Source organism: Chiloscyllium plagiosum, chromosome 25, assembly GCF_004010195.1.
Source record: "Chiloscyllium plagiosum isolate BGI_BamShark_2017 chromosome 25, ASM401019v2, whole genome shotgun sequence".
In the NCBI taxonomy this organism is placed as follows: domain Eukaryota; kingdom Metazoa; phylum Chordata; class Chondrichthyes; order Orectolobiformes; family Hemiscylliidae; genus Chiloscyllium; species Chiloscyllium plagiosum.
In genome coordinates, this window is record NC_057734.1 from 15,472,660 (window position 1) to 15,495,046 (window position 22,387).

Sequence of the window (22,387 nt, forward strand, 5' to 3'; positions counted from 1 at the left end):
TTTACAATTTTGATGCCAGTTTTGATTCTTAGATGTTCCATTTCTGTACATTACCATTTTTCCAACATTGCCCAACACCATCCCTGCTTCTGAAGCCTTCTCATTTTATTGCTTTGGTAACTCTGGATTACCAAAGTAACTCTGGATTACTTTATTCCAAAGCTCACCTGTGTGGTCTCACTTTGTAAGTTTTACCTCAGAACTCAGCTGTTTTCATACCAAGCCTTGCTCATCTGCTACCCGGTGCTGTTGAACTTGCATTGGCTCCTGGTTCAGCAGCACTTCAATTTTAAAATGTTCATCTTTATTTAAATCACTCCATTTCACCCTTCTCTATCTCTATTACTTTCCCAATCATGACAACTCTCCAAGATTCTCAATGCTTTTCTAATTCTGGCCTTTTGTGCATCTCCTATTTTAATGACCTGACTATTGTTGGCTATGCTTTGAGTTGGCAAAACCAAAAGCTATGGATTCCTTTACTAAACCTTTACTCAGCTTCTCTATCTTTCCACCTTTAAGACATGTCTCAAAGATTACTTCTTTAACTAAGCTACTGTCCTAACATCTCTTTTTGTGGCTCTGCCAAATTTTGCTTGATATTACCTGTTATGGACCAGGCCAAACCCCCTCAAAACATTTCAAGAAAGTAGCTCAGACCCTGACTTTGCTAGTTGTTTTAAGCAGGTGTATGTAGATATTCCAGGAGAAATACAGCTGGGCAAAACACTTAGTTTTAAACAAAACAGAATTTATTTGCAAGATTACTAAATGAAACACTAACAAAAGAGAACAGAATACCAAATACTAACCTATCTGAAAATCCAACTTAAAATGTTGTTCCCAATACTTGCAATAATCCTCATAAATACCCCTTGGCACAAAAGGTGAAACCAAACACAGGGTCGTACAGGAGAGAGCGAGAAATGGTAGCATAGAACACGTTCTTCCATGTGGATTAGCAACCCCAAAACACTACTGCTTGCTAACCAAACAAAACTGAACTGGGAGAACTAGTCACCCCCCTTTCATTGTACACATTTTTAAAAATAAATATTTTTATTGAAAAGCTTTTAAAAATCTTTTATAAAACATTTATGTATATTAAAAAAACCCATCAAAACAGAAAAAAACTGTACCAAGAACAAGGCCATAACATAGTACAATTATTACCAGACAACCCACTATTCTAACAAAACAAACCTATCTACTTAACTAAAACTAAACTACAAACATATTAAATAAATACTAGCTTAAATTAAATTCAAGTTACTTAAATTATATAATGTCTTACTAGTTTGTTCTGTCTTACTCATCACACCTACACTGAGGCTCCCATCCTTGGGAGTGCCCCTACAATACCCATATTCTTTTCCTTCCAGTCTCCTACTCCCAGGACCCCACAGACACCCATAAAGGTTCCCACGGCTATACCATGGCCCTGACTAATATTGCCGACAAGTCAGTTTCAATATAATTGAAAAAGGGCCGCCACGTCTTAGAAAACTGTTCTGCTTTGTGGTGCACCGTATTTGTAAAGTAATCTTGGGGGAGATGCTCCATCGGAGAAAGTGAGGACTGCAGATGCTGGAGATCAGAGCTGAAAATGTGTTGTTGGAAAAGCGCAGCACGTCAGGCAGCATCCAAGGAGCAGGAGAATCGACGTTTCAGACATGAGCCCTTCTTCAGGAATCTTGAAGAAGGGCTCATGCCCGAAATGTCGATTCTCCTGCTCCTTGGATGCTGCCTGATTCCTGAAGAAAGGCTCATGCCTGAAATGTCGATTCTCCTGCTCCGGAGATGCTCGATCACCAGCTTATGCCAGCCTGAAAGACTTGGTGGTTTTTCTGAAGTCCAATTTAGTAAAATGTTCTTCCTTGCGCATTGGGCAAGGATTTACACAGTCTCTTCCCATGTTGTCCCAGAGAGTGCAAGTTTGGCAGCCCCAAAAGTAGAATTACTGGATCCATGTTAATTTCAGTCCCCAGGATGTCCTTTAACTCCCTTACTATAGCACTCCAATATCTTTGGATCTTGCAACATGACCAGTAACAATGTGTGAGAGTACCTATGTTAATTTTACATTTGGGACATTCTGGTGACACTCCTCTCTTAAACTTAGCTAGCCTTTCTGGTTCCATTTGAAGCCTGTGTAAGATCTTCAATTGCATAGTCTGTGCTCTGTTACATACTGAACTTTTCCTAAAATTCCCCCAGATATCTTCCCATATCTCCGGTGAAATGTTTCTTCCTAACTCTCGGTTTCACATCTTAGAGTCCTTCCATATCTCCCAAAGCACGGCCTTTCTGTAAATGATATAAAGTACTAAGTGAAAGCGTACCCATACACCGGAGTACTCTTTTCTCCACATCTAATTTATAACATTGGGCCAGAAGTGTGTGAAGGGGTAAATGTAGGGTAATGGGTCTGGGTGGGTTGCTCTTCGGAGGGTCGGTGTGGGCTTGTTGGGCCTGTTTCCACACTGTAAGTAATCTAATCTAATCTAATCAAAGTGTGGTCTTCCTCTGTATATAGTCCCTTGTCTCGAAGTATCGGAGAAGGTCCTTATTGGATAATCCATATTTCTGACTAAACTGACTGAATGACATCAGTCCTCGAACAAATCTCCCAAACATAGAATTCCTTTGTTCTCCCATGTCTTAAAGCTGGAGTCCATGCTCCAGGTTTAAATTATTGGGCTCCTACCAACGGGGTAAATGGCAAAGTCTTAAACCAATTGCCCTTGTCTTGCCTCATTATGCTCCAGGCTTTCACCGTATTAAAGATAATTGGACCATTGCATTGCTGGGTCACGGATTTCATCTTGTCCATAAATAATAAATTAATTAGAGGACATTTTGACTGTGAGGCTTCAAAATCAAGCCATATCGATTCTGAATTACCCCGTACCCAGTCACCAACATATGTTAACAAAGCACTTATTTGATATTTCTTCAAATCCGGAAGATCCATCCCTCCCTCAGCTTGCGAAAGCTGTAATTTAGTGAATTTAATTATAGGACGTCTATGGCACCAAATAAAGGACCCTAGCCAACCATTAATCTTATGTAATACTTGTCTAGATAACAGTAATGTAGCATTCTCATGGGATATAGCAGTCAGGGAAGGACGTTCATCTTAATCAGAGCTATTCGGCCCAGCCATGTTAACGGTAACCCCTCCCATCGCTGCAAGTCCTGTTTTATCCTCTCTAGTAATTGTACAAAGTTAGTCTTATATCACAGGTGGAAGGAAGGGGTAATAAAAATTCCCAAATACAGAAAACCTTTTGGTGACCACCTAAATAGGAATTGCATTTTATCCTTCAAGTTAGGCATCTCCACTAAGCCCCCTACCGGCATGACTTCCGATTTTGTGAAATTGATCCTATAACCTGAAAAACTACAATATGAATTAATTGTTTGGATCAGCCGGGGAATAGACTTCTTTGGTTTGGCTAAGAATAAAAAGACGTCATCAGCATACAGGGTAATCTAATGTTCCCCCATTCCCACCTTTGACGCTATTATTTCAGAATCTTTTCTAATAGTTTCGGCTAATGGTTCAATCGCCAAGATAAATAGCAGTGATGATAAAGGGCACCCCTGTAGACTACCTCTTCTAATATTAAAATTATTTGACTTAATACTGTTACTGCTACCCGTCTGGCAAAGGGTCCCCTCAAACCAAAACACTCTAGAACCTCAAATAGATACGGCCATTCTATCCAATCAAAGGCTTTTTCAGCATCTAAGGAGACCACCAATCCAGGAATCAATCTTTGCTGACATACTTGTATTGTACTCCGTACTCTCCTAAGGTTGTTAGAGGAACTGCGGCCCTTAATAAAACCTATTTGGTCTTCTTTTATAATGTGGGGCAAAACCTTTTCCAAACTCAGATCCAACATCTTTGATAAAATTTTGAAATCTACATTCCGTAGTGAGATTGGTCTGTATGAAGTACATTCTTCGGGGTCCTTCCCTTTCTTTAAAATGAGAGAGGTATTAGCTTCCCTAAGGGTAGATGGCAGAAGAGCCTGTGTATAAGAGTATTTGTACATCCCCAGAAGTGGTTCCACTGATATGTTTATGAATTCCTTATAAAATTCAGTTGGGAATCCATCTGGCTCTGGTGCTTTGCCACCTTGGAGATGTCTTATTGCTTCCTGAAATTCCTGTACTGTTAGAGGTGCATTCCAAAGGGAGGCCTGCTCCTTACTCACATTGGGGTGGTCCAGAGTTTCAAAGAAGGACTGCATTCCCATTGTATTGTGTTTGTTCCCCTCTGACCGATATAGCTCTTCAAAATATTCCCTAACCCTAGCATTGATCTTTTTCGAATCACAGGTAATCATACCAGTCTTACAAATGGTTATTACTTTAAAACTTGAAAGCCTTCTGCCTGAGGCAGTATTTGTTAGCTATAACTAAACTGGTCCTAAAACCCTTCAACTTAGATTTTTCAGAGTCTGTGTTTTTTACAACCTCTGTTAAAAAAAAAAGCCAAGGACAACATAACCTTGTTAAAGGAGCAGTAGCATCAAATGCTTATGTGAAGTATCTTGGGGTTTTTGTATGTTAAATATGCTATATCATTGCAAATCTTTGTTGTTTTTTTTATTTAGGCGCTGCCTGCATATAATGCCACCTCCAGCATATCCTTTTGAAAGTATTGATATATTCCCAGGAATCCCTATTCCAATTTGTCAAAGCTGATGTCAGTTCTTTGAATGTAAGGCATGTTAGGAAACAGAATGGTTTTATCCCAACTGAAACAATCAATTTCTTCTTCTAATATTACTTTAGCAAATGAGTTTGAATAACCAACACCTTACTAAAAGGGATTAATTTAGAAACCTGGGTTATGATTGATATTGTTAACAATGCTTTTCCTGTGCAGGAGTGAAAACTGGGAGATGTGTAACATATCATGATTCGATAAAGACCTGTGAGATTTATGCTTGGTGTCCAGTGGAGAATGGACTATCAATAAGGTAGCACAAAAAGTTAGTTGGCTTCTGTTTGTTATTGGTCACAGGTGTAGGTGGCACACTGTTTAAATGGTCAAACACAGTAACTCGGTGAGTTACAAAGAGTGAGGGAGTGCGTTACAAAGAGTGCTGAACAATTTTAAAATGTAACGTTTGGTTGAAACAAATAGCTGGAGTTGTGTTGCCATGCAACAAAAACAAATTCAAATTTGGCCAATCAGTTTAAATTATGCCCAGATACCAAAACCCAATTGAATTTGAATTTTACTGTTTGGGATGGCATCAAACCAATGAAATGATCCAATGTTTTGGGGTATAAAATCCAACATTTTGAACCGTTAGGGGGAGAACAGCCAAGAGCAGCCAACCAAGCACCATCTTAAGGCCAGCCGGCTAACTCTCTGAAAGGCACATGTCCATAAGAAACTAGTGCAGCAGAACACCGCAGCCGACCTAGAGAATATTTGACAGCTGAAGATGATAACTGGTTTTGAAATAGATTTTGCTGTTAATGTAAGAGGGAATTTATCGGACCAATTTTGTAGAATGGAAGGTAAAAGGTAGGTTTAAGAGAAAGGAGTTGTAAATAGCTGTTGTTTTAATGTTCTGTGTCGGACTTAAAAAATAAAATTGTTGAATTATACTTTAAATAGTGAAATCTGGGATGGTTCTTTACTTCTCGAAATTTAATAGATTATGATGCGAGGTGAGCTTCCCTGTATGTCGAGTTTAAATTAGCAGAGGGGTTTACCCCATGTCGTAACATAGCCACACTAATCTTGAGTTTCCTATCCCATTCTTCCTCAAAACTCAGTGCTCAGCAGGGGGTTTAAGCAATTTTGATTTGAGAGAGACATCTGGTAGTGCAGCAGTCATTGGAGTTCTGAGCTTTCTGGAGGCAGCAACAATTTTGAGACCTCTGGAAAGGGAACAATTCTATGCAAGATTGCACTTATTTAGGAAACACAGAAATTGCACAAATGAAGGCAGGAAGTAACAAAGTTACATAATCTAAATAACTAAGTGAATAGGTAAAACTATAGCCTACTGTCTTAAGAACTTATTATGGAAGTATGCATGATTATCTTCTCTCAATGCAAGAAGAAAAATTCCAAAGGTTTTCTTAATGGAGTGAAAATAGGAATTGTTGAGGAGTATAGGTCTCCTTATACACAACTTACTAAAAACTAAAACACATAGACAAAAATGAAGTAGGCCTGTAGAATGTTGGTCTTTATCTCAAGCTAATGCTCTATGAAAGTGTAGAAGTGTATTTTCCGTTCTGATGGAATATCAGGATTGACCCCAAACCCCTGGTAAGTTGCATTGAGTTTAAAAGGAGTCACTACAGCTATGCCAAACTGATTTTAAGGTTCCATGTGCTAACTTAGCTGTTAACTGAAGTTAGTTTATTTTCCCCTGAGCAATGTTTTCTCACTAATTACCTGACCTAGTTGCTATGGGAGCATATGAATGTCTAGTTGTTTCCATATATTTCAGTGTCCTAAGAGCATGTTTTCTCTATTTTTTCACAGGGACTCTGTATTGAAAATGGTGCAGAATTTCACCATATTGATCAAAAACAGTATTCACTTCCCCAGGTTTGGGTTTACAAAGTAGGTGGAGTTCTTATCATAAAGTGTATCATTGCCTTAGCAGATTTTATGTGGTTTCACTTGACACATTTCTTTTGTCAATACACATTTCTTTTTTACATTTCCTGTTTACTAACCATAGAGGTAGCAAAGATATTCAGCATTAGATATTTATGGGGTGTCATTGAGAACTATATACATTACCAGGTTAATCTCAATAAGAATTAGACAAATCTTGTGAGATACGATCTCAAGTTGTATTTTGGTTATTAGTGACGAATGTCACCAGGAATTTTCTCCAGGGTTCTGTCATTATCTGCTGTAACTTTTCCAGGAAATGAATAAGAAACCTATATTATAGGTCAATCCAGATTTCCTGCTGATTTTCCATTGAGAATAACATTGGACAATTGGGAGAATCCCTCAGGAAATTCTTGATGTATGTTCTTATTTGGGATATCACAGAAGTTTAGCTATGTGTATTCCAGCATGTATATGCATAAAATACTTCACTGAGGGTTCATATATGTATAAACCTCACAGCTGCAAGATACATTTTTATTGGCCCCACCTCAAACAGCAGAAGTAGTGAGCAGCGGGACTTGCACTTGTCCAAATTACATGTTACTAAATATTGGAAACATTACTTTGAGCACCAACAATCAACATGTACAGTTGGTTCTGACATAACATGATAGTTCTGTTCTCGTGCGATCTAGCTTTATAAGAAAATGGTACAATAGCTGCACCATTAAAACTAATGGGGCCTGAATCACATTATAGCCAATACAGGTCAGGAAAGTTCACAGTCTAAATTCTTCAATCATGCATTAAAGCAGAACCGACTATATATTGCTTTGCTCCCCCTCATATTTCCTTCTGATTGCAATTTTCAGAATAATCTCTCTTCGATCTTTTTATTGTTTAGTCCCTAGCTATTAACAGCAGAACCTCTTTATTGGACCCACTTGTGATCTTGGTGCAACTCTAAATGGCTTGGATCCTTGCCTCCTACTCCAGGTTCTTCTCCAGACCTGAGAAGATGTCTGTAATGTTGACACTGGGCAGGAAACACAGTCTCAGGATTCAGGCTCTCTGCTGCAGAGAATAGTATATGTTCTCTACTCCAGTTACATTCTGTTCCACTCTACCCACCACCTCCATCTTGCACATAAACTAGAGCCATTTTGCTCATCTTTCCGGCAGCTTCTGCTCTCATCCTCAGTTTGCAAGAGACTTGAACCTGTCGAACAATTGCAAGGCAGAGGTTTCTCCACCCCCACCTTCTGAATGCCCAGACATGCATCACCTCTAGTTGCACTTTCCTGTCCCTGACCACAGATCGAATCTGAGGTAGCCAGCCCAAGAAGGTAGTTCGACTTCCTGGAACAAAATGGTCAGGTAACTTCTCTTCCCCCTCCCCAAAACAATACAATGTCTAAAGGTCAGACTCCACGTCATCAATTTGGATTCGATATCCCTTGAGCTGCAAATGCTTACTGTAAATGAGGTTGTTGTATTTCAGACTCGGCTTTCACCAGCACCCACATGCAACACATCACATACCCTGCCATCTTTATTCTGTTTAATTTAGGTCTCAAGTTTAGAAATACCATTCAACCATTGTCTGTAGATTTTTTTAAGTGGTTTGACTAGTTAAGTTAAAAATGTAATGCAATATGAATATTAGCCTTTATCAGTTTAAACTAGTGCCCATCATTACATTCTAAAACCTTTTAAAAAAGGCATCAGACGTTTATATATGTGTTCATCTAGTTAAAGCCTTGAACACTCACCAGTTTCTGTAGGCTAAACAAAACAGTCTCACAAACAGTAACTCCTTCCACTGTACCAAAGTTTTACCTACATTTTCGATCTCATTACTTTTGGTCTTACAAAACTTAATGTTTGCAAAACCATGTTATAGGGAAATGGTCATTTATTTGTTTTACTTTCCCTGTTGCTTAAACAGTCATTTTAAATATTATAGCTTTCAGTCAGAGGAGAAAATAGTAGTAATTTAAGGGACTGTATAAACATGAATGGCTTACACGATGTTACTGAAACAGTGTGTGCTGTGTTATAGGCAACATCATATGACAAGAGATGTGACAACGTCTACTTTGAAAGTCCTGTCATAGCATCTTGTATAAGAACAATCGCTTACATTTATGTATTACATTTAAATTAGAAAAACATCCCAGATAGTTCCATTAACAAAAATATAAACCAACCCAAATAATGGTGGGGAGGAAGAGGGGGCACAAAAAAATAGCCAAAATCAGGAACATGGTGCTTGAGGATTGTGTATAGGGGATGAAAAGATCACGAAAGGAGCTTTTTGCCTGAAGGGGAGAATTTTAAACTTCGGTTATTGAAAGACTGGAAGCCAGTGTCAGTGAGTAAGGATGTGGGTTGGTTGGCTGAATTGGTTTGGTGCCAGATAAATGCAGGAACAGGAGTAGGCCATTCAGTTGTTGAATCTTTTCTATCACTCAGTTAGGTTATGGCATAGAATGGAATTCCTCGAGTGTGGAAACAGGCCATTCAGCCCGGCCCTCCAAAGAGCATTCCATCCAGCTCCACCCCCTAATCTATCCTTGTAACCCTGTACTTTTCACCTAATCCACCCAGCCTGCACATACCTGGACACTATGGGCAATTTAGTACGGCCAATCCAACTAACTGGCACATCTCTGGACCATGGGAGAAAACCAGAGCACCCGGAGGAAGTCCACACAGACACAGGGAGAACATGTAAACTCCACACAAACATTCACCGGAGGGTGGTATTGAACCTGGGTCCTTGGTGCTGTGAGGCAGCAGTGCTACCTAAAGAGCTACTGTGCCACCCCTACAACCACATATCCACAACATTCTAGAGGTGGGAACTTAAATTTCCATTGACCCTAAATGACTTAAATCACATTTCCCAAAAAGTTAAACAACAAATTTACTTCTTATTTGAAGAGCTCAATATAATCATCTAAGCTCAAGGGAGTACCAGTCAAGCTAATGTAGTCCATCATCAAAATATAATACTTCAAAACCTCTTATTATCCCTCTATGTTCCATCGTTGAGGTTTGCTGTCCAAACACATTATGCCTAATGTTTTTGACCAAGGCTTTGTAAACTTGAAATGTTACTTTCCCACATAATTACTTGATGTAAATGCTCACATTCCATTAGCTTCATAAAAGTTGCTTTTCATTCCAGCACTTTAGCTTTCAGTAATCTATGCTTTCAAAGTTACGATGACAGATCTATACAAGATTTTCTTCTTACATAACAGAGGAGCATTTAAAATTTCACTGAGAAATGATGACAGACACTTCTGCAATTTCCTCAGCTATTGCTTTTAATACTCTGAAAACCGTCTCCATGAGATTTGTCTATCTCCAGTCCTGGCATTTTTCATTACTATTTATAAGTTACATTATCATATTTTTCAGTTTGATTTATTTTTCTTGTTCCACTGATATTTAGACCTTGTCCTCCACCATGACAAGAGATTAAAAAAAATTATTTCAAATCTAAAATTTCCTTACAGTCTATCATATCTCTGCCTTTGTCCCTCTCTTTCATCCTGTGTAAATATATGCACATTGATCAGGGCTGTTTTTAGCACTGTGAGCCTGGAGAAAATGTAAATAGAGTTCTGGTAAGAGAAACATGCAGTTGCAATGATATCTCATTTAAGGATCTGAGAGGAAGGGGAGCTTTGATATAGGGAAAAATAGAGTTCAAAGTAAAACTTTTGAGATACAACAGTGACGAAGGTAGTTTCCAAAAATAGATCTTAGGGATAGACTACCCTTTTAAGGTACCATTTAAAATGAGGGCCAAAATTTAAAAAGAAGTTGTCAGCTTTTTAAAGGGTTCAGGAGGTGATCTCACCTTGTTCCCAGTTTTATAATGTGGTTGCTTCTCCCTGTGGTTACTAACGCTTCACGTATTGGAAGAAACGATCGTGATTTTCATAATTAAAGCTCCTGTAAGAGCAAATGAGACAGTGTCTTTCAATGATTTGCATATCCTGTAGACTGCATGTCCCAAGACATTAAAGAAGGAACACCATTATACAAACTGCAGTTAGAATCAGATTGTGAATTAAGAATTCACAACGTAATTCTTTTCAATAATTTATAAAGTTCAATTTTTAAAGACCAGGAATGATGGTTATTAAAATAAAGAAGTGAATAAATTAAAATGTGTTAAATGAAGACAAAAATGTATTGGTTGTATTTTTCATGAATATAAACTTAGGCAGGCCTAATATTGAGAATTTATTGAGCAGACTTAAATCCTTTAAATTGCTATTGGGATATTGTTACTTCAAGCATTACTGAAGATCTGATTGTTATTTATTCTTTATTATTTTTGACGTTTTATTCCCAGAGGAAACATTCAGAAAAGCAGAGACCCAACTTATTTGAGAAACTGTAGTTTTGATGAAGGGACTGACCTTTATTGTCCCATTTTTCCATTGAGCTTCATTATTGAAAAAGCAGGAGCAACGTTTGATGAACTCAGCCAAACGGTACAGCAATTTATGTTCATTGTAGTATAAACCAATGTAATGCTTTTCTCTGTGAACTCACATACTTTGGGCAGAATGAAAAACTCTTCTGTAATGATGATCATGAAATTACCAAGGTTATAGTAAGACCAGTCTGGTTGACTGATGTCCATTAGGAAAGGGAATGTTTTATCCCTACCCAGTCTGGCTGACAATCTGCAACAATATGGTGGTGTCTTAAATAGCTTCTGAAATGGCCAAGTGAGTCACTTGGTTGTATCAAACTGCAACAGGAATGTGAATGCAGCATCAACTTAGGCACAAGAAATGACAAATGCACATGTTGCCAGTCAACCTTGCAGAGTCTTCCTCATTGACATCTGGGAACCTGTGCCAAAATTAGGAGAGCTCTTCCACAATCTAGACAAACAATGGAGTAATGCAGGCAGTGTCCTGTAGGTTGTAAATGGGTTCTGATCTCGAGTCTGTCAGAACACAATGCAGTACAATATAAAATAGCTGTTTGTAAGTACAAGAAACATTTGTATGTCAGATCTTTCAAAATTACACCCTATATCAGATCATGTTCATAAGTATGCATATTCACAGGTTGGATGTTCATAAATCAGAGACTCTGAATTCTCTGAAACAGCACTTTCCAAACCTGTGACCTTGCACTTAGAAGTACATGGGAGCACTGTTGTATAAGGTAAGGGCTCTGAAAGGATTAATATTGGAGACTATGTTAATTTCTATCCAATCTAATAATGTCATACAGCATTAGGTGTGGTAGAGAGGAGTCCAGCTCAAGATCCAGATGGTAACAAATGTATTCTCAATTATGAGGCCAAACTAGTCAACATTACTGTACCTAGTTATAAACTAACTGTTGTTAAGAAAAGTGTCTCCCCTTGTTAAGATTCATTAGTGGTTTATTTTCTACCACTGTTAACCAAATAGGCACTTAGATCGAATGGAGAAATGAGGATTGGTGGCAGAATTCTATCCCAGCCATTAGCTGGTAGTGTGAACTAATGTGAACTAATAAGAGTTTAAAAAGCTAGTCACACTTCACAGAGTGTGACATGCTGATGTTGGACTGGGGTGCACAAAGTTAAAAATCACACAACACCAGGTTATAGTCACACTAGCTTCAATTAAACCTGCTGGACTATAACCTGTGTGATTTATAACCTTTCACAATAAGGATCATTGTCATAGTGAGCACATACAAAGAGGCAGGAGTACATTGCAAAATCTAAATTCACAAGCTTAAGTTCTACTGAGTGGCAGTATCAGCAATGCTGTGAAGCAGAGTTAATATAACAAAAGTGTTTTTTTAAAAGATAAAGGAAAACTATTCAAATAGAAGGAGAAATAAACCTTTTATGGCTATGATAAGAATGGGCGATCAATCATTTTTGTTCGGAAGATATATTAAGGGCAGTAATCACAAAACATTGCTTGGAAAATTGTAGAGAGGATGTGTATTGTGTGAATGGTGGGAAATTGACCATTTTGCTAATACGAATGAGGGAAATCTCCTTCATAGAGAAGATCAGTAAGTTCCATTTTACCTGTGGAAGGCAGAGGAAGCAGCATTGTGACTATAAAGGGTGGGAAGATTCTTTGTAAGCAATGCAGAGGTACAGCATTATTATTTAACATAATTTAATGTTTAGTCGAAGAAAATAATGCAGCGTTGTATGGTATCTTGGAAATGGGGACACTTAAGCACTGCAAGGTATATAGGAAGGACTCTGTCAGCAATGTGCTGGCCAGATCCAGAGATCTGAAGAGGGATTGAAGAACTTATAACTCACTATGAAATCTGCAATGCAAAACGGTCCTATCATCATTGAAGAAAATTCAGAAAACAGAAACCAGCAAAGGGTGTGAAAAGATGGAGATGAGTAGAAAATGAATGAGTTGTGCAATCCACTTCAGCTTGTTAAGAAATTTTTAACTAAACTTGTTCAAACAGCAATGTAGTGTGGTGAACAAATTGATACTGCAGATTTGATAATGATGTTAGATGATAAAACAACGATAATTCAAGAGCAGTACAGTGTATTTCAAACCTTGCTCTTCCAAAGCAGAATTATTGGTTTTCGCAATGGAGATACTGCTACACAGACAATAATCCTGTAATATGATTGAAGCTCTGCCATTCAATAAAATCATGACTGATCACTTCACTTTCCCATCTCTCTGAATAACCTTTCAGTCCTATGTTTATCAAAATATTTGTCTGCCTTAAAAATATGCAAAGACTCTGCCTCCACCACTTTTAAGGAAGAGAATTCCACAGACTATTAACCTCTGAAGGGGAAATAAAGTCTTATCTCTGCCTTAAAGGTGCAACTCAGTATTTTGATCCAGATTCTCCGACAAAACGAACCACCTTTCCACATGCACTCTATCTAGAAACTCCTAAGGATCTTATATGTTTCAATTAAGTCACCTCTAACTCTTCTAAACTCCAATCGATATAAGTCCAGCCTGTCCAACCTTACCTCATAAAAACCCCCTACCCTTTTCAGTTTTTTGAATTTTTCTGAACTGTTTACATTTTTCCCTAAAAAAGAGATCAATAATGTACACAGTCCTTCCTGTTATTCCTTCTAAATGCAATAGTTGGTCTGTTACTTTATCTGACGGGCTCTTAATCTCCTGTTTTTTGTTTGCAGGGGAACTCTTTGCTGCTAACTCAGGTAGCTGCATGAAATATAAACTGGAGGACATTTATTGTCATGAATGTCCATCATGATGGCTGATCCTTGGAAACAAGTTTTTTTTGGCAATATCAGGGATTTCTGAGCCAGTTAGTTTCTTCTTAACTAGATCCTGAATCTGTGGACATTGGTATATTTTATTATTAATTTGGTCATGGGATGTGTGCTTCACAGGCTGGGCTGATTGCATATCCCTAGTTGGCCTTGAGAAGGTGGTGGTGAGCTAACTTCTTGAACCAGTGAGGTTCCTGTGCTGTAGGTAGGCCCACAGTGCCATAAAGGAGACAATTTCAGAATTTTAATTCAACAACAGTGAAAAAACGGCAATAAATTTCCAACTCAGGATGGTGAGCGGCTTGGAGGGGAACTTGAAGGTGATGGTGTTCTCTTACATCTGCTGCCTTTGTCTTTCTAGATTAATGGGCTTGTGTGTTTTAAAGGTGTTGTCTAATGAAGAATTTCTGCAGTGCATCCTGTTGACAGTACACACTGCTACTACTGAGCGTTGTGGTGGGAGTAGTGGATGTTTGTGGATGCAGAGCCAATCAAACAGGCTGCTTTGTCCTGGATTATGTCAAGCTCCTCCAGAGTTGTTGGAGCTACACCCATCCGGGCAAGTGGGAGGTATTCCATCACACTCCTTTGGGGACTGGCTTTGGGGAGTCAGGAAGTGAATTACTCAACACCGAATTCCTAGCTTCTGACCTGATCTTATAGTCACAGTATTTATATGGCTAGACCAGTTGGGTTTATACTTAATGGTAATGCCCAGGGATTTTATAGTAGGGGATTCAATGATGTTACAATACTACTGAGTGCCAAGGGACAATATTAGATGGAGATAGCCAATGCCTTGCACCTGTGTCTTGAAAATGTAATTTGCAACCAGACTTCCCAAACTTGGATATTGTCCAGTTCTTGCTGCATTTGTCCATGGACGGCTTCAGTATGTGAGAATTCGTAAATGGTGCTGAATATTGTGCACTCATTGGTGAACAACCCCACTTTTGACTTTATGATGGAGGGAAGGTCATTAATGAAGCAGCTGAAGATAGTTGGGCATAGGACACTAACCTGAGGTATTCCTGCAGCGATGTCCTGGAGCTGAGATGACTGATTTTGAACAACCATGACCATCTTCCTATGTGGCAGGAAGGGGCTATGACTCCAACCTGTGAGAGTTTACCCTCAATTTCCCCTGACTCCAGTTTTGCTAGGGCTCCTTGATGCCACACTCAGTCGAATGCAGCCTTGATATCAAGGGCTGTCACTCGCACCTCACCCCTGGAATGCAGCTCTTTTGTCCATGTTTGAACCAAGGCTGTGATGAGGGCAGGAGCTCAGTGGTCCTGGTGGAACCCAAACTGGGCATCACTGAGCAGGTTATTGCTGAGTAGGTGCTGCTTGATAACACTGTTGATCATACCTTCTATCACTTTACTGACAGACAAGAGTAGATTGATGGGATGGAAGTTGTTCAGGTTGTATTTGTTCTGCCTTTTGTATACAGGACATACCTGGACAATTTTCCATATCATTGGGTAGATGCTAGTGTTGTAACTGTACTGGAAATACTTGGTTAGGGGAGTGACAATTTCTGGAGCACAAGCCCTCAGTAGTATTGCAGAATGTTGTCAGGGCCCTTAGACTTTGCAGTATCTAGTGCTTTCAGTCCTTCCGTGATATTACATGGAGTGAATTAAATTGGCTGAGGACTACTTTATGTGATGTTGCAGTCTACAGTTGGAAGTCAAGATACATCATTCGCTCAGCATTTCTGGCTAAAGATTGTGACAAAACATTAACTTATCACAGATGCTGCTAGAGCTGTTGAGTTTCTCCTGCTTGTTTCAGATTTCCAGCACCCAAAATATTTTGTTCTGATTCACTGGGCCGGATAGCACTTTTACGTGTTCCAGTCTGACCTGGTGTTGAATGGTAAATCAGTCTGTTAGGATTTAAAGAAGTGAAGATAAGGGCCAGACCAGGGGAATTAGTCAAGGGAAGAAAGAATGACTGGTTTTCTTTGAGAACTAGGACATCGAAGGTACAGGTGAGAACAAGGCTGAGCTAACTGCAGAAATGTTGTGGAGAATGAAGGACAAAAAGTTAAATGGTTGAGATTTTGAAAGGAATTTTGTGAGTGGTTTGAGAGTCTTTTCAGGAGCAGGAAGTAGGATTAGGAGGACAAGGGTGATGCAAACGGTAAGCAATAAAGATAAATGCTAAGAGATTGCTTTATCTGTTGTTGACACAATGGGACAAGGTAAGTGGTGCAAGCAGATGTATATTGAGGCTGACATTATCATCAATTCTCAGTCAGATCCCAGGCAAAGGCCATGATTTCAGTCAATCAGAGTGTATTCATGGATGGCAAAAATCTTATTCACAAGTGAATGAACATTGTTGAAGGAGATATAGAACAGCCTGGCGATGGCTGATTTATTGGGAGGATCAACACTTCATAGGACGAGTTGAACAGGAGAGTAGCAAGATCAGCTGTCAGTCAGCCTGCTGGATAGTGAGATCAATGAAGGATTTGGAAAGGAGTAGTTGCTGCACATGAGAAAGTAGAGACAAATGCCTTGCTGGGCTCTTTAGAGAAAACCATGAAAGGCATGAGGAGAAACTATAAGACTATCTAAGGAATTTACACTTGGGATAGTAAGAAAATTGTGATGATCAGGAGTACATTTGGAGCATCTAAGATCGGAGAATTGAAAGAAGGTGTGATGACAAGAAGGAGACACTTAAGGAAAGATAAAGAGAAAGCAAGGAAGTAAAAATGATTAGAAAAGAAAAGAAAAATTGAAGTAATAAGTTTGGGTGCAGAATGGCAGTGGAAACATGCAACTGAATGGACACAATGAAAGCTTAATTATTTAGGCATCGCAATGTTGTAAAGAGAATAGCGAGGAGACAATATGAGAGGGTCCAAAGTAAGGGTAATAAAGTTGACATAGGAGGTGAATACAGTTTTATTGTCCAGATTCAAAGGCAGGTCTGGCACTAGGATCCAAACGTTATTTAACGGCTGTGGGAATAGACATCAAGGATAGGCGCTTAATCAGCTATGGTGCAGAAAGATGAATGAGAAGCTGGATGCCACCATTAGATGCAGAAGTGGCAGAGAAGCCCAGGAGAGTGAATCACTGGCAAGGAACAAGACTATAGCTGAAGCTGAAAAACGAGTAGAACCAGACCAATTCCAAGCGCAGCAGGGAACTACAAAAGTGGGAAAGGAGTGTCAGCTGATCAAAGCAGTTGAGTCATACAGTGTAGTTATTTGCCCACAAATTTGCAAAATAAATTTGAGAAATTAAGATTCAGCATTCATTGAGTAAAGGGAACAATACACTTGATGGGGTGTGGTAATTTAGACTATTAGTTAATTTGTGATTATGCTAAAATAAACCCTGTAAGTACCTTGAAAAAATGGTGACCTGCCTTCTTGAATCACTGCAGTCTATGTGGTATAGGTATACCCACTGTTCCTTTAGGATGGGGAGTTCAGTGACCATTTCAGTGACCATTTTAATCCAGTAACGATGAAGACTTGGGGGTAAAGCTCCAATCCTAAATGGTTTGGGACCTGGAGGCGAATCTGTAGGCGGTGGTGTTTGTTGTACGTGCTGTAGAACAAGACTGCATATTTCAAAGCAACCTTATCAGCAAATTTAGAATAAAGAGTTGTTTGCAAAAATTGAGAATGAGCTGGCATTTGAAGGTAACTATAACTTTTTTCACTGGTGCGTAGGAGGTTGAGAGATGACCTTAAAGAAGTTTATAAAGTCATGAGCGGTGTAGATAGGGTTAATGGTAGATGTCTTTTCCTGAGGATGATGGATTTCAAGACTAAGAGGCACATTTTTAAGGTGAAAGGAGAGGAAGATTTTAAAAAGACAAGGGGCAAATTGTTTACACAGAGGATGGTTCACACTGGAATAAACTTCCTAAGGAAGTGATGGATGCAGGCATAATTACAATGTTTAAAAGACATTTGGATAAGTATATGAATAGGGAAGGTTTGGAGGGATCTGAGGTAGGAGCAGGCAGGTGGCACTAGTTTATTTTGGAATCATATTTGGCATGGACTAGTTGGACCAAAGCATCTGTTTCCATGCTGTATGCCTCTAACACATTGGATATGACACTGGCAAACACTACCCAGCAGATCTTGCAAAGCCCTCCTTTGGCAGCCAGTGTCAAAATTGGTTGAGAGAGAGGAGAATTGGGAGTGAATGTGGGGAAGAGACGAAGGAGAGTGGGGGTATGGGAAAGAAAGATTTCTGAACTGAAGAAGAATTCATACTGGACTCGAAACATTAACTCTGTTTCCATCTACTGATCTTGGAATATAAGGAAAACCTCAGAATTACTTTTGTCATAACCATCAAAGTAAACCCTCTCATTGTCTCCTCCATCCTCACTCCCAACTCAAGTGTTGTGAGCTCATGGACAACTTTGTCAAGAAGAATGAAACTACCTGAACAGCTATCCTTTGTTTCATCCACCTCTCTTGCCATAGAATCCCTACAGTGTGGAAACAGGCCAGTTGGCCCACAGTCCACACCAACCCTCCGAAGAGTAATCCACCCAGACCCATTTCCCGCCGACTAATGCACCGAACACTATGGGCAATTTAGTATGACCAATTCACCTAATCTGCACATCTTTGGATTGTGAGAGGAAACCAGAGCACCTAGAGGAAACCCATGCAGACATGGGGAGAATGTGCAAACTCTACACAGACAATCACCCGAGGCTGGAATTGAACCTGGGTCCCTGGCGCTGTGAGGCACCAGTGCTAACCTCTGAGCCACCGGGCCTCTGGCTAATCAGGCTAGACTTCCTCCAAATCTCCACTTAGGGATTTCTATAGCTTCTCTCCAGTCCCTCTCACTTCATCTGAACCTAGAAGTCTATATTCTGCTCTTTAAATCGTATTCCCACTAAACCTCTGTTCAGTTTCCCTTTCTAATCATTTTTAACAGATATTGGTCAATAGGTATCTCTCCTCAATGGTGTCCCCCTCTCCTTGGAATCTGTTCTCTCCAACTCTTCCCTTAAAGCAATACCATTTAACCTCTTCTGCCTTGCAAAATTATGCCATTTCCAAACTCAATTTCCTGTCAAGTCCTTGAATACCTTTTCACCTCCCAAACCTGTGACTACCTTTCTCAGAAATTTATATTTTTAAAAAACCCTCCAATCAGGTATTCACACTGTCATAGTAACAAACTGGCTCTTCAAATCACAAATGACATTGTCTTCAGTTCCATTACAAACCTCATTCCTTCACTTCTCTCTCCTTCACAGCAGTTTGAGGTTGACCCAGACAATTTGCGATGTTAAAGATGCTAGATAATTGTAAGTTGAGTGATTTTTGGTAAAAGTTGAATGAGAGGTTAGGATAGAAGAGAGAACAGGAGAAATTTGTAGTTTATCTTTAACTCAAGCTAGTCCTCCTATTTCTGCGTCTCCAATTCCCTCTGTGTCAACCTTTCTCTTCACCCGTTTTACAGGATTAAACAATAGCGGAGCCTCATCCTTTTTGTGAACCAGCACTCTCGCCTCCAATTAGTAACCTTCCAGTGTCAGATGCTTATCGTGCTGGAGTCACACCTTCCTTATGCATATAATGTTAACCTCCGAAATCAGTGTTAGGTCAATACAGAGCATTTTGGGTGGGGCTCTGCTCACAATGTTTCAGCTCCATTTAGGCTCACGAAGAATTTTAAGAGAACTTCAAAGAAAATGAAGGTGATACTGTTCAACATTAGAAACAGTGTCAGCTTAATGGAATTGATTTTACCAAGCAGTAAATTGAGAACCCATACCAGCATTTGGTCCTGTGTCTTCATATGAGTGTCATCTCTTTCTGGTTTAGAAACAATGCTCATAGAAGCTTGGAAACAAGGAGTAGAATTAGGCCATTCAGCCCTTCAAACCTGCTCTACCATTTAGTATGATCATGGCTGATCATCCAATTCCAAATCATGTTCCTTTTTATTCCCTATATCTTTGATCCCTTTAGCCCTAAGAGCGAAATTTATCTCTTTTTCTTGTTTTTGTTTCATCCACTTTCTGTGGCAAAGGCTCACCACACTCTAGGTTAATACATTTCTCCGCATCTCACTCCTAGATTGCCAACCCTGTATTCTTAAACTGTGACCCCTGATTTTGGACTCCCTGATCATTGGGAACCTCCTGCCTGTATTTGTCCTGTTAGACGTTTATATTCTATGACATCCATCCTCACTCTTCTAAACTCCAGTGAAGATAGACTGGATCAGTTCGGCCTATCTTCCTGCATCAGTCCTGCCAATTCAGGAATTAGTCTCATAAACCTTCACTGCAGTCTTTCCATGCCAGATCATCCTTCCTCAGATAAAGAGACCAAAACTGCACACAATACTTCAGGTGTGTTTTCATCAAGAACTTGTATAATTGCAGCAAAATGTCCCAGCTCCTGTATTTGAATCTTCTCACTATGATGGCCAACATATTGTTTGCTTTCTTCATCACCTGCTGCACCTGCCTGTTTATTTACAGTGACTGATGTACAGGGACACCCAGGTCTCATTGCATCGTCTCTTTCCCAAATTACTGTCATTTAGATAACAATCTGCCTTCCTGTTTTTGTTACTATAGTAAAGCAGCAAATAGGTATCTTACTGCCTGGCCTGACGTGATGCTGCCTGACCTGCTGTGCTTTTCCAGCACCACACACTCGACTCTGATCAGTGTATTCCTAATCAGCTATTAATTCTCACTAGGTCCCTCATTATCAGATTAACACAGGGGCCTTGTGCTACTTTAATCATCAGTTTATTGAATGGATAGAGTTGCATCTTCTTTAAAATATTGTTGAATTTGAACATTCATTTATCCTTCAATACTTCCCCCATCTTACAAATATAAGAAAGAGTGGGATGACAAAAGGTCATTCACGTCAGTTCCTAAATGGGCAAAATGTAATCTATTTGATTCATGGTGTTAATATATTCATTATGACCTTCTAAGGAAAATTCTATATAGATATCACCAGTCACCAGAAATTATCAAGCAAAAGTCCAGAGTGTTCCTGAATTTTTAAATTCCCAACATCCTATTCTCCAGTTAAGTTCCACTCATGCCCTCTGGGTTCAAACAGCACAAAACACATGGGTCACATGGAGTATTTGGTCATCAGAATAAAATGAGGGGGCTGTATTTTGTGTCCAGTAGTACATTGATTGTAATCCTTTGTTTGTTTCCTTATAATACAGGGAGGAATCCTGGGAATAATTATAAACTGGATCTGTGACTTGGATAAGGCAGCTTCAGAATGTAACCCTCAATATTCCTTTAGAAGACTTGATTCTATTTCCCAAGGTACTACCTCTTCCTTAGGATATAATTTCAGGTCAGTGCTTCTGGATGTGTGTTCTTATCTGTTGATATACTCTTGTTTTGCTACATTAAGAATTATTATTTATCTTTAAGATTAAGAAGCTTAACATGTATATTGGAGGGCATCACTAAGGTTACAATAAACTGAAAGAAAAAACAAAGTCAATTGAGAAGCAGTGGCTAATTGATACTAAATTAATTCAAAAAAGCCACTAGATTATAAAGAGAGCGCATGGTAGGGTTAATTTTTCAGGTTGGTATTCTGTATTTTTTTGTTAAGACTGGAAGATGTTTCAGGAACAACAGGGTGTGGTGTGTTGTCTGAATGATTAGCACTGTTGCTTCACAATACCAGGGAGCCAGGTCCAATTCCTGCCTCAGGCAACTCTCTGTGTGGAGTTTGCATGGGTTTCCTCTGGGTGCTCTGGTTTCTTCCAACAGTGCAAAGCTGTGCAGGTTAGGTGGATTGACCGTGCTGAAATTATCTGTGGTATTCAGTAATGAGTAGACTAGATGGATTAGCCATGGTAAGTGTGGGGGTGGTGAAGCTTGGTCTGATTGGGGTGCTCTTTGGAGAGTTGGTGTGAACTTGCTAGGCCAAATGACCTCCTTCCACACTGTTTCGATGATTCAAGGGGACAAGGCATCTCTTGGTCTCCTGGTTGTGTGGGAAGATCCTGGGGAAGGGGAACAGATGTTGAAGATAATACAACAGTGGCCAGTCTGCCAGGGAGGGAACAAATTTTTTGGAATCTTGAGACAGTAGGTTAGGGGAAGATGTATTTGTTGGAGATTGTGGAAAAGGATGATCTGTCAAATGTAAAGATTTGTAAAATGGAAGCTAAACAAAAAGTAGGAAATGAATGGACACATTTGAAAATCTTGGGTCCCATGAAGTGAAAATTTCCATTTTGCCAAACAGATGACATTTTGGAATTTCTGGTTGAAAGGTGGCATTACCATCTTGTTGCTCATTCACTTAACCTATCTATATCTCTTTAGAGCCACTGTGTTCTCCTCTCAGCTTGTATTAGTTTTATATCATTGGCAAACGTGGACATGTTTGCCTCCATCTTGTCATCCAAGCCATTAATATAAATTGTAAATAGCTGAGGAATCCGTACTGATCTCATGGCACTCCACTATTC

At 39.4% G+C, this 22,387-nt stretch overlaps 1 protein-coding gene across 6 annotated transcripts in view; it reads left to right on the forward strand.

Annotated features, from left to right (window-relative positions):
- Nucleotides 1-22,387, forward strand: part of LOC122562601 (P2X purinoceptor 2-like) — a 79,044-nt gene that overhangs the window by 22,529 nt on the left and 34,128 nt on the right. For all 6 annotated transcript variants that reach the window (XM_043715577.1, XM_043715578.1, XM_043715581.1 and 3 more), the window contains exons 5-8: nucleotides 4,904-4,997; nucleotides 6,530-6,610; nucleotides 10,989-11,130; nucleotides 21,116-21,252. In XM_043715577.1, coding sequence (XP_043571512.1) covers nucleotides 4,904-4,997; nucleotides 6,530-6,610; nucleotides 10,989-11,130; nucleotides 21,116-21,252 — 454 coding nt within the window. The remainder of the gene's footprint in view (nucleotides 1-4,903; nucleotides 4,998-6,529; nucleotides 6,611-10,988; nucleotides 11,131-21,115; nucleotides 21,253-22,387) is intronic.